This window comes from Mesoplodon densirostris, chromosome 3, assembly GCF_025265405.1.
Source record: "Mesoplodon densirostris isolate mMesDen1 chromosome 3, mMesDen1 primary haplotype, whole genome shotgun sequence".
NCBI classification, from domain to species: Eukaryota; Metazoa; Chordata; class Mammalia; order Artiodactyla; family Ziphiidae; genus Mesoplodon; species Mesoplodon densirostris.
Window position 1 is genome coordinate 164,241,397 of NC_082663.1, and position 17,869 is coordinate 164,259,265.

Consider the following 17,869-nt stretch of genomic DNA (forward strand, 5'->3'; position numbering starts at 1 on the left):
TCACTGACCTCCAGGAGTTCACCGTCTAGCAGTGGAAGTGGATATAGAAATAAAAACTAACTGTAATACATGATACTATCATTTATTGAGTACCTGTGTTCCAGATGTTGTGCTAAGCTGGTTTTACTGATTATCTTGTTTAACACTCACATAATCTTCTTGAGGTAGGCAGTGTTATCACCCTCAATTTGTAGGCTAGGCTCGAAGCCCATGGGGCTGAGTTCTAATCTCCATCCTGCCAAGGTCACACCAGTATTCCTCTCCTTTGAGCCCAACAATGGAATGGAAGTGGCAATGAAAAAGAGCTAGGAGGCTCTCGAAGTGATTCAATAGTCCCTCACTCGGTCGAAGGAGGGATGGCAGAACACCGGCCACTCCGCATCTATGCTCCTGCCTTGGTGGGGGCTGGAGGGAGCTCACATCTCCCTCGAATAGACCTGCATTCAGCATGGGAGGCCTTCAGAGGGAGGGATCCCTGACCCACACCTTTGTCAGTGCTTATGGAACTGGACGTTTCATTTATTCCTTTAAAAACTATGTATTGTGTGCTTCTTATGACAGGTCCCCTTTCAACTGAACTGGTCTGAGTGGGATCTGGGCCCCAGAACACACCTTCTCTGTCCCTTTCAGGTTTCCAGCCCCCGTGCCACTTTTAGAAATGTTCCCAGGCAGATGGAATACAGGAGGGTAGAATGTGTCTCATTACTCCATTCAGTATGGGACTCTCACTTTAAGACAGGTGTGGACTAATGCGAGCGGGCTCCAAGGAGAGTTCTAAGGATGGGGAGGGGCGGGATGCCGTGTAAGGCTGTGCACTGCATGAGAGCACGTGAATACTGAAATGCAGCACCACTTCATGCCCTAACCCTCGTGCCTCGATGCAGGGCTTCAGCTGCCACCAGAAGGGAAGCCCTGCTCGATTCACAAAAACACCATCCAGTTACCAAGCCATGTGCCCACAGAACTGGGTCTGCCCAGAGTGGGCCCTATGTATCAGTGGAGGCCCTGAATGAGGGGCTGGGAAGAGGGTTAGAGGAGCTGAGGTTCACTAGTCTGGAAGAGGAATGATAGGTAGGCTCATGGCTTCAAATAATCACATCAATATCCACCTGCTCAACGATAATAATAACTACTATTTCCAGATTACCTACAAGGTGTCACAAACTGTGCTAAGCACTTTTCATGATGTGTCTTGTTTTTTCTCAATAAAAACTCTAGGAGTTGGATGGTATTTTTATCCTCACTTTGCAGATAAGGAAACTGAGGCTCAGGAAGTCAGAAGGAAGGAAGGAGCAGGGACTTGGCCCCTGGATGTTCTGACGGGGTCCTGACTCTTCAGGTTGGGTGGGCTTGATTCGTTTTGCAAAAATCATTCACGCCTCTGTTTCAGGAGAAAAATAATGAGCTGTTTTTAATTTCCCAGACCTCTAAGGACTCCTTTTATAAATAATCGCTCAGGAAGGATTTGAAGATCCTGCTGATCATCTGAAGACTGGCCACAGAGCCCCATCCGCTTATAAAAATGGAGGCTGCCAGCACCAGCCCTGGTTTCACTTCTGGTCAATATTTAGATTTTTCCTTTCTTGAGCTTTAAGAAAAACATTAACTCAGGCAAAATGTCATCTCCCCACTGGACGATCAGTCTCGATACCTACCCGAGGAGCAGATGATGGGTTTCTCGGCTAGCCCAGTGGCCTTTGCTTTCTAGGTGTTTAGTGATGGTTGTGCACAGTGACAGGAGGGGGCGAGGGCAGCTGGGATGGTGCTGCCTGGGACTCAACTCTGTCCACTGGGCTCTGCCCGCTGGGCAGGGGAGAGAGGGTCATTGTGAGGGTCAGAGCAAGACCTTCAGTCTGCTTTTTGTTGTTAAAGTTAAAAGATTCCAAGAGGACTGGGGAAAGAATTCAAGATCAGATATATATCAGAGAATCATACAAATCAGGGAACCTACAATTAAGAGGGAATTTGGGATGTGTGAGTCACATTCCTGAACCTTGGGAGAAGTCCTCACTCTTATCATGGTGTCAGAGATAGAAACTGGGAGTTAGGTGAGGGATCAAAGGACATTTCCTGAGCTTCTACCTGCTGTGTGCACATGTTTTATAGTTATTTACTCTTCAGTATAACCATAGGACGTTTATTATCCCCATTTTACAGATGGGCACATTGAAGCCAAAGATGTTGCATGATTGGTCCAAAGTTGTGCAGCCGCTAAGTGCTGGAATCAAGATGGAAATCCAGTGACTTCCTCCAACGATATACTAATGGCCAATATGCACATGAAAAGATGCTCAACATCATTAGCCATGTAGGAAATGCAAACTGAAGTGACAATGAGATTTCATTTCACACTGATTATAGGATGGCTATAATCAGTAAGATGGATATTAACAAGAGCTCAGAAGGATATGGAGAAATTGGAACCCTTGTACATTGCTGGTAGGAAGGTAACTGGTATAGTCACTTTGGAAAACAGTCTGATGGTTCCTCAAAAGGTTACCTACAGAGTTGCCATATGACCCAGCAATCCCACTCCTAGTTAATACACCCAAGAGGACCGTAAACATGTGTTCACACAAAAATGTGTATATGAACGCTCAAAGTAGCATCATTCCTGATAGCCCAAAATGGAGATAGTCTAAAACTCCAACTGCTGATGAATGAATAAACAAAATGGGGTATTTCCAAACAGTGAAATATTATTCGGCAATAAAAATAAGTGAAATACTGACACGTGTTACAGCATGGGTGAACCCTGAGAACATGTTATGAGAAAGAAGCCAGTCACAAAGGACCATGTATTGTATGATTCTATTTGTATGTAATGTCCAGAATAGACACATCCATAGAAACCCCAGAGAAGGGGAGGGGATGATGGCTAAGGGGTATGGGCTTTCTTTCGGGAGGTAACAAAAAGGTTCTACAATTGACTGTGGTAATGGTTGCACAGCTCTGTGAATATACTGAAAGCCACTGAATTGTACACTTTAGGTGAACTGTATGGTATGTGAATTACATCTCAATGAGCTGTTAAAACAACACAGTGTCCTGAGTCCAAGGCCAGTGCTCCTGGGTGCTACCCACTGCCCACCGCCTCACCAGGCCTGTGCGCTGGAGTCCAGCAGAGCTGGGTTCAGTCCCAGCTTGTCCACTTGACTAGCTTGGCCTAGTTTCCTCGGACAAGACACTTCCCTGAGCTTTGGGGGCCACCTATGTGAAATGGGATCAAACAGAGAAAACGTAACTAAATGAGACAATACTGGGAGAGCACTTAGCGTGGTTTCCATAAATGTTGGTTGTGGCCAATATCTGTCAAAGATTGAGAAAGGAAAAAGGAAAAGACAGCAAAAATTATTCCACAGCTAAGAGATAACAAAAGTGAACATTTTGGTGTATTATTTCCCTCTCCCCAACACAGCAAAGTTTCTTTTTATCTGACCCGTCCCATCAATATCAAAGAAACAGCCACCGCAGAGAGAGATGTGAGATTTCTTCCAAAAATGGAGCCTCTCCCATACCCATGAGCCTATCTCCAGGGGAGGACAGAGCCACTGGAGCCCCCCGGAGTCCTAAGCCCTCCGGCCTCGGGCCCACCTTCCCGGCTCATCCCATGCTGGGCACTGAACTTACATGGACTCCAGCAGCTGCATGTACTGTTCGTCCCCTCGGCCCCCTTCCACCTCGTGGTCCAGCTTGAGGATGATTTCATTTTCAAACTGAAGAAGCAGGAGATGAAAATCAACAATAACGTTAGAAGGCTGAATGCTGAAATTAGTCAATTCATTTTTTTAACCAAAGCTTAGGGAGCATATATCATCTCCCAGATTCAGCACTGAGCACTGGGAGTGCAAAATGGAACAGGATACTACATTTGCCTTTTAGGAGTTCCCGGAGAGCGGAGAAGAGCCATAGATGGTAAGTGCTGGAGCAGAGAGATGGGCATAGAAGAGAGAGAGAGAGGAGAGTCTACAGGGAAGGCTCACAGCCCATGTCATTTGACCTTGTTCTCAAGTTTACCTTGAAATTTTGCAGGAGAATGTTAAGAGAACGGGCATTCCTAGCCGAGGGTATAACATGTGCAAAGGCACTGAGGGATGTGACAGAGCACTGAACTTCAGGGAATGGCATGTTGTCACGAACAGCTATTCTTTCTGCCTGCCTAGCAGTCCTTTCTCTATACTTTGGTGATCACATCAACCCTGATCTCAGTTTGTGAGACTCAGGTGGGCTGACCATACCTCCCTAGGTCTAGGTGTGGGTACATGATCAGGCCAAGCTCCTGATCAGTATCTTCCATTATCCAGACCCTACAATTAAGGCACAGATCAAGCCAGTGAGACTGAAATCTGAAGTTCTATTGACACTCTTAGGAAAAAGAAGTCTTTCTGCTTAACTTGAAGATGGAAGGTTTTAAGCCCGGTGCTGCTGGAAAGGACCACAGTGAAAGAGCCTGCCTGAGAATGACACCAATGTAGTAGAAAACAGAGAGGAGGGGATGGAGAGAGACTGAAACCTGGTGCCATTTTTGAGCTCCTGAATCCAGCCATACCTGAAGCTGTCATATTTACATGAATTAATGCCTCAGAGAGTCGTCTGGTGACAACTGTAATGGTCAGAGATCCAACTAGCTAAGTGACCTGAAAGTAAGTATGCACCTACACACCAAATCTTGTAACACTGAAGCCAGAGAGTATTTTGTCTTCCTACTTTTAATGTCAAGAAGCATTTCACCCAGTTGAGTTCAACATTTTGAAGAGCCGTTTGTTATCTCTCTTACATGGTTGTAACGCAAAAATGGTTTGTATACTGTTTTAATATCATGCCTTGATGAGTCCATCCAAATCATGCAGTCTACCCATCTCCCTTTTTACCACTAGATAAGAAACTGGCACTTAGAGAAGGGAGGGAGGTTCTTGGCAAAGCTCAACAAGGTCCAGGGAGCCCTTGGGGGCTCCTGGATCTTAACTCAGCCCCTTTACCCTCAGTCCTCACAATAACTCCATGAGGTCTGGAAGTCAAGGATCACCTTTAAATGCTATAATGCATGAAAAACAGCCAGCCCCTGCTTAACACCACCCTCAGTAAGTGTCAGTTCTTATGACAGATGAAATAGAGGCCCAGAGAGTTTAAGTGGCTTGTCTGAAGTCTCAGATGAATGGCAGAGACATTTTGGCAGGCTCTTTCCAGTGCACAAAGGATCAAGCCCAGTCGAGTTGGCTGGAATCTTTCGGTGACGGAAGGCAGAGACCAGATTCACTTTCCCTCTGCTTCACATATCATCCGTGGAGCCGTTGTTCCCTCACTTTTGTGGGCTAAGGGCCAAAGGTAAGGACCAGAAGCTTGTGCTGATACAGCTTGTGCTGAGAAAGAATTTCCTGTGAGTTTCCACAGTTGAGGAAGATTTATGGAAGGAGATACACAGGCCTGGAAAGATGGGTAGGATTGTGATAAATAGGGAAAGGAAAGGCATTCTGTGTGTGTGTGGGGTGGGGGCGGATGGACCGAGCAAAGGTGTGGAGCTTGGAATGTGGAGAAAAAGGAGGAGAGCATTCAGCTGGAGGAGAAAGTTCAAGCAAGAAAGGATGGAAATAAGAACGGAGACGTAGACAGAGGCCAACACGGCGAGGGTCTGGGCTGTCACTCTACACGTCCATCACGCCCCTTATATGATGCATTTTGTTAAGCATTTTGTTAAGCATGTCAAGGGTCACCCAAAGTCGGGGGCTGGGGGCTAGCATGATTAGACATGTATACTGTGTCAAGCCTAGGCCAGGAAGAAATATAGCCAAGGGACTACAAGAGTAGGTGCTGACGTTAGGCCACGGTTGGGGTAAATAAGCACTGGCTTTAAATGTCTCCTCCATCCCCTCCACCGTCTTGGGAAAGCTAGTAGGCCTTTCTAATCCTCGGTGTCATAGTTTATATCAGGGCTCAGTAGACATTTTCTTTAAGGGCCAGATAGTAAATATTTCAGGCGTCGTGGGTCAGTCTCTGTCACAACGACTCACCTCTGCTGTTACAGCGCCAAAACAGCCGTAGCTAATACAAAAACACATTGGCGTGACTCCAGTCCAGTAAAACTTTATTTACAAAAACAGGTGGCAGGACAGATTTGGCCTGGGGCCATAGTTTGTTGATCCTGATCAATATTATAGGAATAACAGTGGTACCTACCTCATGGGGTAGTTAGGAGGGCTGGGGAAATTTTATTTATAAAGCACTAGGGGAGTGCGTAGGCTCAAGTATGCACTGGGTTTGCTTGTCGATTGCTGCTAATGTTATTGTTATTACTGCTGAATGTTACTGGAAAGCAGTTCTTGGGGGAGAAAACCAGCTTTTTTGTCTAAATTGTTCAATGGCAAATGCTGGCACGATTCCTCCTCGTGAGATGAACTTTCCTTTAGAGCCGAGAAGTGGATGGGCTAAATAAGCACTTGTCTCAGGGTCACAAAAGAGCCCACAGGGAGGGAAATTACAGGCTTCCAGGAATATGCAGAGCTGATGACGCCAGCCATGCCTGAACCCTCCGGAGTGGGCTAGAGAGGGAGGGCCTCAGTCAAGCATGTCCCAGGGTAGACTCTGGCCCTCTGGGCTGCTGGGGCCAGTGCTGTGCTCTGCTCAGGAGTGGCTATGACCACAGGCTTTGACAACAAACAGACTTAGTTTGAGTCTTGCTTTGACTGTTTTCCCCACCATGTGATGTTGGGCAAGTTACTAAGCCTTTCTGAGGCTCAGTTTTCTCATCTATTAAATGGACATTTAAAACAGCACCGACTTTATAGTGCTGTGGCAAGAAATTAATGGGAAAACACATGTGAAAGGCCTGGCCTGGCGCTTAGCACATAGTAGGTGCTTCGTATTTGTTAGCAATCGTCATCATGACAGTATCCTCTTCATTAGCATCGTATTGCAACAGTCAAGGGAAATGGATATCATCAGCCTCACTTATAAATCAGGAAACTGAGGCGAAGTGGGACCTTTGTCTTGGGTTTCAAAGGATGGATGGACTTGACTTAGGGTACTCCCAAGGGTCCCATACACTCCCAAGCATACACTACGTTACGTCACCATGACAGGCCTTACCCCCCAACATCGTCACTATGCAGAGCTTAGGGCGCAGCTCTGGCTTCTCCAGATTAATCCCATTTCATCCACACTACAAGACTGCATCACATCACTGACTCCTTCCCCCACCCCTGCAAGATGGCTATTTGTTAAGGAGCATCCTCAGGTTGCTTTCACAAAAGTTACATGCCGCAAGGCCCGATACCAATCTTAAAACACTCAGGAAAACGGGGGTGAGCTCTAGGAGCCCAGACCTCCTCTTACGGCAGAATGACATCACGTGGGCCGCACATTTGCATCATGCCTTCCCTGCACTGTTTCCTCTGCCTCTCTTGACTGCTTTAGAACCTCTTGGCTATTTTCATCCTCTTGTTTGTCTAGAACATTTTTTTGATAGGAGCCGGGGCCCTCCGAAGTGTGAATTGTAGGGATCAAGAGCTCTTCCTCAGCTACCTTCAAAGGTAAAGTGCTGACTATGACATGGGAGGGGGCAGAGATAGTGTGACAGGCCAGGATGGCAGAGAGATAACAAAGATGAAACTGGCACCAGTAAGTCAGCCTGTGGTCTCCTTTGTTAACTAAATGCTGGTTGTCCTGGGGTGGGCGGAAGCCGACATGGGAGGAAGCTGGAGGAGACAGTGTCACGTGAGGAAGGATGCTGATGCAAGTTAGTGCAGCTTCCTAGTTTTGAGTTATCTCATCTCTTCCTGTTTCATTTCATCATCCACGGAGCCTGAGTCTGGGAACCTATAATGGTATTATGATACACACTTTATGGATGAAAAACTGAGTCTGAGAAAGGTTAAATAACCTATCCAAATTTATTCAGCTTATAAGCAGCAAGTCTATCTGACTCCAAAGCACAGTGTCCAGAGACAGTAGGTGCTCAGTACACATTTAGTGAATTGATTTGCACTTTTCCACATTATGTTCTAAGCCGTTTGAATCACCAATTCACTCCATGCCAAGACTCAGTCTCAGTGGAATCTGCCACACTGATATCTTTGTCCATTAATTCATTCAACAAGCAATTATTGAGTTCCTGCTGTGTTCCAGGCACTGTTTTAAGTGCTGCTGTCAAATGCTATTATCTCTTCCTTCTCTGAGAAAGGGATTCTCTCTGGATCTCCTGCCTGCTGAGAGCTCAGACCCTCCAGCTGATTAGTACCTAATTCTGGTCTACAATCTGCCTCATAGGTAACCTCCCTACATCCCAGGACCTCCATTCCTTCCCACCAACATCATCTAGAAAGTCCACCATCCCTCCCTCCACAAAGAATTGGCCAGCAAGACAACTGGTCTACCCAGCCTCCTATGGGGTTACTCAGGCAGTGGTCAGCCACCCTCATTATTCTACATTATAAAAACATTCACTGGAACGTTCCTCTCTGTACCAAGGCAGTGGTGGGATGGAGGTCTAAATGCCTCCATTCATACTGAGAACACTGACACGGTTCACGTCACATTCACATCAGGCACTTGACAGGGGCTGGGAGTTCAGGCCTGAGGGAACCGCTGTGGCCCTCAAAGAGGAACTCACAGTCTTGTGATGGAGGCAGACCTATGAGCAGGTTGTCATGCTATGGGGCACAGGTGACATGCCTGAGCGCCACGCAGGTAGGACTAGATGCATTTCACTTTAACTGGGGCATGGCCACGCCAGCCACAGTGTGGCCAACTCAAGGCCCCTCTTGCTGTCCACAGCCCCACCACGGGAATCATGGAGTATACCAGGGACATGAAATCCAGTCCCAGTTACAGACAGAGACGGCCTGGGGTGAAGTGATGTACTCCTGAGGGGTAATGGCTGTCAGTCAAATGCATCGGGCATTTAATTGGGGCTAGAGGGGGAGGGAGGGAAATCTGGTGATGAGGTTGCGTAAGAAACTTAGAGCAGAGACACTGCCCTGGGGCCTCCTTCTCCCCACCCCAGCCACTCAGAGTCTGCCCTCTTCCTGTCCCAGTTCCATTTGCTCCAGCTCATCCTGCTGGAAAAAATCTTGGTCTCTTGCATCCAGATGCTCCACTGCCCCAAGAAGCAGGAAAGGCTTTCCCAAAGTGTGAGGCCACAGCTGAAGGATGACTACGATTCTTCAGGTGAAGAAATCAAAGGAAGAGCCCGGCAAAGGGATGACAGCAAAGGAACTACAAGACATTGGGTATCAGGCCAGAGGGCCTGGTGTGAGCCAGGAGCAAAGGCCCTGCTAAGTTCTCCTGTGAGCTCTGCTATTTCCATTAAAACCCACATTTTAGAAAGGGGACCCTGTCATCTTCTGGGCACGTGGTTCTTCCCTTATCTCATTATTTGGCATCGTGCACTAATACCAGTTTGCACATGAGGCCTCTGGGGTCTCAAACCCCAGTTCTGCGGTTCATTCTGGATCTGGCCATCAGGGCAGCTTGGGGCTCATGGGGGCCTTGCTTCCTCCCTTTCCTGGGGACACCATCCATGGCTGCTTACTCCGAACCAAGCGGTAACACCTGGGTCTGCTCATCCCACAGCTGGGCTCCCACCAAGCATGCAGCTTGTGTTCACACGGGAAGCTGTCCCATTAGTCAGCCTGACTGTCCCATCCCTTTTGATAAGGTAGCAATGAAGAGAAGCAACTGGGGAAGGAGCTAATGATGAACACATGCCTGGAGCGAGGAGCCCGGGGATGACCCCATTCATGGGGAATAGGTGGGTGCATGCCACAGGGAGGCCTCAAGAAGGGAATCCATTAGGGCAGGAAAATCACACGACAGGCAAGCCTCGGAAGACATGAGGCCACCAAACACAACCATCAGGTTGTAATCCAGAAAGGACCTGGGTGCACTTCTCCTTCGGACATTGTATGCCATCAGTACTGGGAGTGTATCTTTTGCACACCTGCTCCCAGGACATCTTCTGAGCCAGCTGGTGCCCATACCATGGTGGGGAGTGCTGACCTGAGGGGAGGCACGATGCCCCTCATCCCATGTACTGTGCCCTGCACAGGTTCCCAAGCTTCACAGACTTTTCTTCCCCCTTAAAAGGCAGCAGATTCCAGACAACCATCAAACACTCGATCCAGGGCTGTGCCTTCTACTCCCCCACCCCAGCTGGTTGGATATGGTGTCTTTCTCCATCTGAACTCCTCACCTGATTTCTTTACAGGCTCCTTGCAGGGGGGCAGCTGGTCACCAGCCTTCCTGGGACTAGAGAGCTCCCACCAGTCCCTGGGCGGGGAGTGTACCCTCTCACACTGAGATCATCACAGCTAACTAGTCTCTTTCCTCTTAGAACCACCTTTTCCAAAGTGATTGGCACATCCAATAGATGTTTCTTCAAGAAATAAATTTGAGAAATTCAACAGGTCTGTTTACTGTGGAACAGCTCAGTGCCTTGGCTACGTTAATGTGCATTGGAAGTCTCCAGCAGGGGTTATGGCACGCAGGGGCTTCCCAAGGTATTTAACCTCCAAACCCTCTTCCCTAGAGCATCTGGTGGGATTAGAGCTGCACGGAACATTTTTTGAGAAGGCACTGCTTGAAAGGCCGCCGCTCATTCTTTCATTCAGCCAGCACTTACTGCGATGAGGCCCGTGGCTGGAGAGTGCGGTGGGCACAGCCTGGGCTTGGGATTGTCGTGGTCTGTGTGTTGCAACCTCTGCTCTGCCTCTTTCTTGATGTGTGACTTCGGGTAAGTGACTTCACCTCTCTGAGCCTCAGCACTTCCATCTTAAAATTGGGTGGTAATGCTGCCTACCTCACAGGGTTGTAAGAAACAGTTCATCCCATGAACTACTGTATGGAAGTTATGTACAGTGCTTGACACAGAGTAAACGCCTAGTTAATGGCAGTCATTGTCATCATCATCATCATCACTTTTAGGACACGAAGATGAGGAAGATGCAGAAATGAGTTTAGTGGAAGGCAGTGTATAATAAGGACACCTCAGACAGCTGGAATGACATAGGAATAGAGGGCAAAGATCTCTTAAAGGATGAGCGTTGGAGTGGGCTTTGCAGGATTGGTAGGAGCGTAGATGATGTCGGCAGGAAGGACTGTGAATGTGGCAGAGAACCCGAGGAAGTGGAAACACGAAGGAGGATGCTCACCAAGGCAATGCAATTCAGGTGAGCTGGCGGGGGGCGGGGGGGTTGCCTGGAGAATAGGTGATGGGGAGGAAGGAGTTGGAGGAAATGGCTGGAACATTTGATGGAAGGCCAGAGCAAGGAGGGCCTGGAATGCACAAGGGTTTGGACTTTATTTGGTGAGGATTAGAGAACCAGTGAACAACGGGAGGGTAAGGTCCGCAAGGATTTTAAGGAAAAGCACTTTGGAATCTGCTGCCTTTTAGAAGGCACTTAGGTACCTGTTTTAAGGAAAACTGTTTGGCGGCCAGACGTGGTATAGAATGAGAGGCAGAAATGCGGCAAGGCCGGGGGGAGGGCACGGAGCCCAGTTAGGGGGAGCACCAGGTGAGAAGGGGGCTGAGCGGACAGGAGGGCGAGACCTGGAGGTACTGCTAAGGCAAACTTGGCAGGACTTAAAGACACACCTTCCTAAACTGGGAGTGACTCCTGAATGTTGCCAGGAACCTGTTGTGGAAACCAGTGTTTATTCCACTGGCAGAAGCATCTGGAGTGACTGGGCCCAGAAAATGGTCCTTATCCTTCCAGTTTGATGGGATTTTCAATGAAAATGCTTGGTCAGTGGCCCTCGCGTTTGACACAGGTGGCTCACTCCCTGCACGCTGGGGAAAGCCTCCCATTCCTTCCCCGCGGCAGGTCTGCGGGGCCTCCCTAAGTATGGGCCTTGGGCTCTACTTGCTGTCAACCCTGATGCATGGCCAAGTCTGACACTTGGCGGGGTAGGCTCTCTCTCAGCTATTCAGATCTTCCGAGTCATCCCAGAAGCAGAAGTGCTGGACAGAGGTGGGTGTCAGGTTGGGGCAGGTGGGAGGGAGGGGGCCTTTGGACACACCTTGAGGGGGTTCTTCGGTACAGAAATAGAATCCTTACTATTTCCTGTTGAGAAAGGGACCACGCTGATACAAAGCAAGAAAGTGCATTTTAATCTCGGCCTTGGGCAGGAAAGTGATAGAATACTGACCAAATCCGATCTGCCAGCTCATTCAGGGCACAAGAATAAACGTCCCCAGCCTACCGTCAAGCCTCTGAATGAAGCCCAGGCAGATGGAACAAGGATATCATTATGGAAAAATGGGCTGAGGATTAGGGATGCTGGCATGAGTTTCCAGCCTCATTTTTTACCTTTTTGAAATCCCCAATCCTTTGATATTCACACAGCATCATGTCGAAGAAGATTGGGATGGTGGCTTTCCGGAGCTCAGCCTCAGGGATAAGTGTCATCTCTAATATAGGTCCCACCATGCCTGGGATGAAGCAGATTTTGTTCTGGCCTGAAAGAGAAGAGGGACATGGACCCATGAGACAGTTTTCATGATGCACAGGTTCTCAGACCATGCCTGGGGAAAGAAAAAAAGGGAGGCAAAATTGTAAAAGCAATAGTTAACACTGATATAGTTGTTTACCAGGATCCAGGCACCATTTTGGACACTTCACGTACATCCACTCTTGTAAGAGACATGTGCGTCTTCCAAAACAATCTCCGTTGCTAAGGATAATAACCCAGGCGTGTGGAAAGCACGCCGCTGTTTATAAGGGTTTTCACCTGCATCATCTCCTTTGCAAATAGGGCCCTGATGGAATATGCTAGTGATGGCAAATCACAGGGACACTTGAAATTATGTCTGTCTGCAACACAAGCCATGTTTCTGAGATTTGGAATACATGCTTTTACCAACTGTTTCATGGAAACAAGAAAAGCGAACTTTGCTGCCAAGAACCTGCTATAAAAGTATGCTATAAAAGTGTAATAGCGGGAGTTAAAACATCGCTTATGGTCAGATAAACTACAACTTCTTGTTTCTTCTGCCTCATTTCAAGACACTCCTACGTCCCCTCCCCTGGCTCTTGGCGTTCTTGCCACACTGGCCTGGTTCCACTGTCACAAGCTCACATTGCTTCCTCACTGCCAGACCCGTGCACACACGGCTCCTTTGTTGGTAATATTTTTCCCTGCCTTTTCCCCAACACCTGCCCATTGCCACCTGGCTTCTCATGGATGGACAGGCTGAGAAAAGCCCTACTGCATGCCCACCCCACTGCCAGCTATGTCAGATACTGCACTGGTTGGTGGTCTGTCTTCTTAGTCAGCTTGGCAATGATGGCTTCATTTGATAAACGTCTGCCTCCCCCCAACAGAGAGCTTTGTGAGAGGAGAGATCATGTCTGTTCTTATTGTTGTATCTGTAGCACTGAGCATAGAACATGTTAGATCCTCAGGAAATGTCTGCTGAATGAGGAAATAAATGTGTCTAGCTCCTACATTCACTGGCTATGTGACTTGGATATGTGTCTTATAAAAATGCAATCACAATGCCCACCTGTTGAGAAGACCGTGTGAAAATATGTCTGTGTATACTCAGCCCAGGGCCCGGGAGAATCAGCACCGAGAGGAAGGGGTAGCGTGGCCCAGTGGTTAAGGGCACTGATTCTGGATGTAGATTGCCTGAATTATGGAAATGGATTCTGCCATCAACTAGCTATGTGATGTTGGGCAAGTTGACCCCTGAGGCCTCCGTATCCTCATCTGTAACGTGAGAGAATAACAGTATTTATTTCATAGGGTTGTGAAGAATAAATGAATTATTATTTATCAAGCACCCTGGACACTGCTTGGCACATGGCACACTTCATATAGTGTTAGCTATGGCTGCTGTAATGTTTGGCCAAAACGAACCATGAAGAGCAGCCTTGTTGAGCAGAATGGATCAGACTCCTCAGAATACACACATCAGATGTGGCAGAGGAGGGGAAAAGAGAGGGGCACTTAAGAATTGCGGGGATTTCCTAGGGAGCGTGGGCAAGGCTATCCCAGCAACCCTGTCACTGAGCTGACACCCAGGTGTTTCATCAGCAGCTGCCTCTTTCTCTTCCTGAGTTTCAGAACCTAAGAAGCCCATCCTGGTTTTCCCCATTGTCAGGATGCACATTGGTGGTCTCCGCCTGGGGGAGAGAGCTCCTGGGGTGCAGAAACTCAGGCGGTATGGAGTATAGCCTGGCGCTGCTGCTTTCGAATAAAGCTGAGAAAAGGAGCCAAGAGGGAAGGCAGCAAGAAAATGAATTTTAATTCAGCCTAAATGAGGCTTACGGTTGGAGTGAGTATTTCCCCAGATTCGGATAAAAAAGGCATCATCCTAGGAATATCTTTGGCTAGTGAGAATGAAATGATGAAGGCTGGCAGAGAGTTGAGTGAAATAGAAAGACACTTTACCAGGATATCAGCTTCATTATATGATGTATTTGGATTATACTTCACATTGGTCCAAACAGAAAAAAAGGAAAAAAAAAAAAAAACTAGCTTTCCTGCAGGTTTATAGTAACTGCTAATCTAGGTTTCTGATTTTGTCCTTCAAGATCTTTTAAACCCTCAGTGGGGTTTTAAAATTCAAAGTCGACTGCAATAATAAGTAGAAGGTAAATGAGAAACTGTCAGATAAGCCACCATGGAATGGAGAAATTGCTTATACGACAAAGGCCTTTAGAATACTGGAGGGCATTGGGTCTGATAAGGATGTATTTAAGATGGTTTAAAATAAAGAGGAGACATGCCATAGACCAGGGGCTTCTTAGACACTTTTGACCTGCATTCAGTGGAAGAGGTGTTTGGAAGAATAGGGAAAGGGGAGAGAAAGAGATGCTGCTCTCTAAATGCAGTGTGATTTCAATGGCACTTACAATGCTCCAGAAAGAAATTGTATTCATTTACATCAAAAATGGAATTTCAGCACACTGGATTTTTTTTTTTTTTTTTTGCGGTACGCGGGCCTCTCACTGTTGTGGCCTCTCCCATTGCGGAGCACAGGCTCCGGATGCGCAGGCCCAGCGGCCATGGCTCACGGGCCCAGCCGCTCCGTGGCATGTGGGATCCTCCCGGACCGGGGCACGAACCCGTGTCCCCTGCATTGGCAGGCGGACCCTCAACCACTGCGCCACCAGGGAAGCCCCAGCACATTGGATTTTGTGTTCAAGTAATCTGAATGTGTACCTTTATAATCACAGATGCCCACACATGCACACAAACACAGAGAACATATTTGTGGCTAAGTGAATGCAAACTCATTTGGGAAAAAAAAAATTCCTCATTCGAGAGACACGTCTGCTGCTGTTTTCAAAAAAAGGCAAGGAAGGGAATGGGCGAGAGGGTCTTTTTCACATAATGGAAGCTGACTCTCACTGGGAACAGATACAAAGTGCCGATAAGCCAGCAGGATAAATCCAAATGCCGAGTTACACAGGCTTCAGGAAAGGATCTGGTGGTAATGAGAGCACAGGGAAGAGCTTAGGTGTGCGGGTGGAAAGCAGTCCCCTGTGCTCTCCAGCCTCAGTTTCCGGTCTGTGCAATGGCCTTGTCTATCACACCTCTCAGGAAGAGACCGTGAGATTGCAGGCCAAGGGTCTGAGGGCGCTAAGAAGACGACCTGGCAAAAAAGAAACAAAGAAAGCAAAAAGGAAGAAGGAAGGGAGGAGGGTAGGGAAGGAGGAAGGAAGGAGACAATCCCGTGAACCAGGCTGAGAATGAAGGTGGGCAAGTCGCTGACCTCAGGGGGCTGACAGGGCACCGGGGCACTCGAGCTGAGAGCGTGAGGCCCTGCGAGGGCTGGCACAGACCCTGAAATGAATGGGGTGAGGGCAAGGTACCACCCCCTGGATTTCAGCGTCCCGCAAGCCTCCTGGGGACTCTGAAATAAAGCTGGGCTGCTCAGAAAAGACCACTCATTCACTTCAAAAGAGGAAGAAAGAACACAGGTCTCTGCTCCTCCTTCCCAGGCTTGGAAAATCTCCCTCCCAGCACTGTTCTAAGACAGGTGGTTGTTTCTCTCCTGGTTACCCAGAATGTACCCGGCCCCGGCTTCCCTCCGGGCCCTGTAGAATCTCTGAGCCTGAGAACCTGGGTCAAGTCCCCCCACTGCCACTCCAGGCCGTGTGGCTTTGTGCCTGTCACTTAATGTCCCTGAGCCTCTGTTATCTCATCTGTTAAATGGAGATAATCATCATAATCCCTGCCTGGAAGAATTGCTGAGCAGCTTAAAACAGAGGGCTTTGTACAGGGTCTGGCTCATTAGAAAGGCTCAGGAAGTGTTGATGCTGATTATGATGATGACGATGCTGAGCAGTACAATCTCAGCCTAGGGTGGGTTCTGGAAAAAGCAACGTGAGAAGACCGGGTCCGACCTCACGGAGCCCCCTGGGGCTTTTCATGGAACTTCTCAGTCCAGTCAGTTTGTTTGTTCACCTCTAGAGTAAAGGGCTGGCATGGGAAGAAGGTGAGATTATACGTATCTTATCTCCCATGGCTGACATTCACCACCCTCTGCACCCTTCTCTATCCTATGGAAACAGGTTCTTATCTGTTCTCAAAGGTGTTTGAAGAGCCCCAGTCTGATTATGTTGGTCCACAGCTTACAGTCCTTCCACGGGTCCCAGCGCTCTGCAGGCCCATTTGGCCCGATGCTCCGTCTCCAGACCCCAGCCTCCCTCCACTGGCCTGCCTCCTGTTCCTCCGGTTCGCCCTGCTCCCCCCTCCTCAGGCCTGCACACTGCCCCCTTCTGCCCACCATGCTCTTCCCTCCCTCTCCCTGACCCCATCACCACCCTGAGTCCTATCACCGCCGCCTCCGCAAGTAAATCTTACTCGTTCTCTAGCCAGTGTGGAAGCTACTTGGCTACATGTGTCTTTGAGCACTTGAAATAAGGCTACTCCGAGCTGAGGATAATAACCCAGTGTAAGTGTAAAAAAAAAACCCCACTAGATTTCAAAGAAAGAGTTCTGGAAAACAAACCAAAAAGAGGTAACATATCTCAGTCATGTTTTATATTGGTTACATGCTGAAATGATAACACTTTGGAATATGGGGTTAAATAAAACATACTGTTAACATGAATTTCACTGCTTTTTAAATAGTTTTTTAAAAAAAATTTGGACACTAGAGAATTTAAATTTAGACAGGTGGCTCACATGCTAGGAGAGCGCTGCTTTGGAGCTCAGGGCTCCCCCCGCTCCTCATGAAGGCCACCTCAGCTCACTCACTAGGTAGGAGTTCTTTACACACTCTCTGGATGCCCCCAGCTTCTGCTCTACAGCTATGTCCCCTTGCAACCATAATTAAATAGCTCTGCAATTAGTTTGCTACTATTCAGTGCAAAGTCCATGAGGTTGGGGGCTATGTCTCTAACTACAACTGTTTTCAGCTGTAGCCTCAGCTACAGGCATAGTGCCTGGCACTTACAGGGTACCTGTCTTCATTTCCTGTTGCTGCTATTAAAAATCACCACAGACAGTGGCTTAATGCAGCACAGATTAATCTTATGCTTCTGGAGGTCAGAAGTCTGAAATGGGTTTCGCTGGGCTAAAGTCAAGTGTGAGCAGGGCTGAGTTCTTTCTGGAGGGTCTAAGGAGGAAATTGTTTCCTTCCCTTCTCCAGCTCCTAGAGGTCGCCCGCATTCCTTGGCTCATGGCCCCTTCCTCCATCTTCAAGCCAACGGTGTTGCCTTTTCTCATCTTTCTCTGACTCCCCTGCCTCCTTTCCTCACTTATAAGGACACTGTAACTGCATTGGGTCCATGTGGATAGTCCAGGATACTCTTACCATCTTCAAGATCCTTAATTGCACCTAAAAAGTCTACTTTGCCATGTAAGGAAATTTATACACAGGCTCTAGGGGTTAGGACTTGGACATTTTGGGGGAGCTATT

The 17,869-nt window shown here is 48.0% G+C and overlaps 1 protein-coding gene across 1 annotated transcript in view; it reads right to left on the reverse strand.

Annotated features, from left to right (window-relative positions):
* The window catches only part of DOCK2 (dedicator of cytokinesis 2), a 412,654-nt gene that overhangs the window by 49,784 nt on the left and 345,001 nt on the right, over nucleotides 1–17,869 (reverse strand). Inside the window, exons 33-34 of the mRNA XM_060094549.1 lie at nucleotides 12,303–12,451; nucleotides 3,631–3,716 (exon numbers count right to left, since the gene is read on the reverse strand). Coding sequence (XP_059950532.1) covers nucleotides 3,631–3,716; nucleotides 12,303–12,451 — 235 coding nt within the window. The remainder of the gene's footprint in view (nucleotides 1–3,630; nucleotides 3,717–12,302; nucleotides 12,452–17,869) is intronic.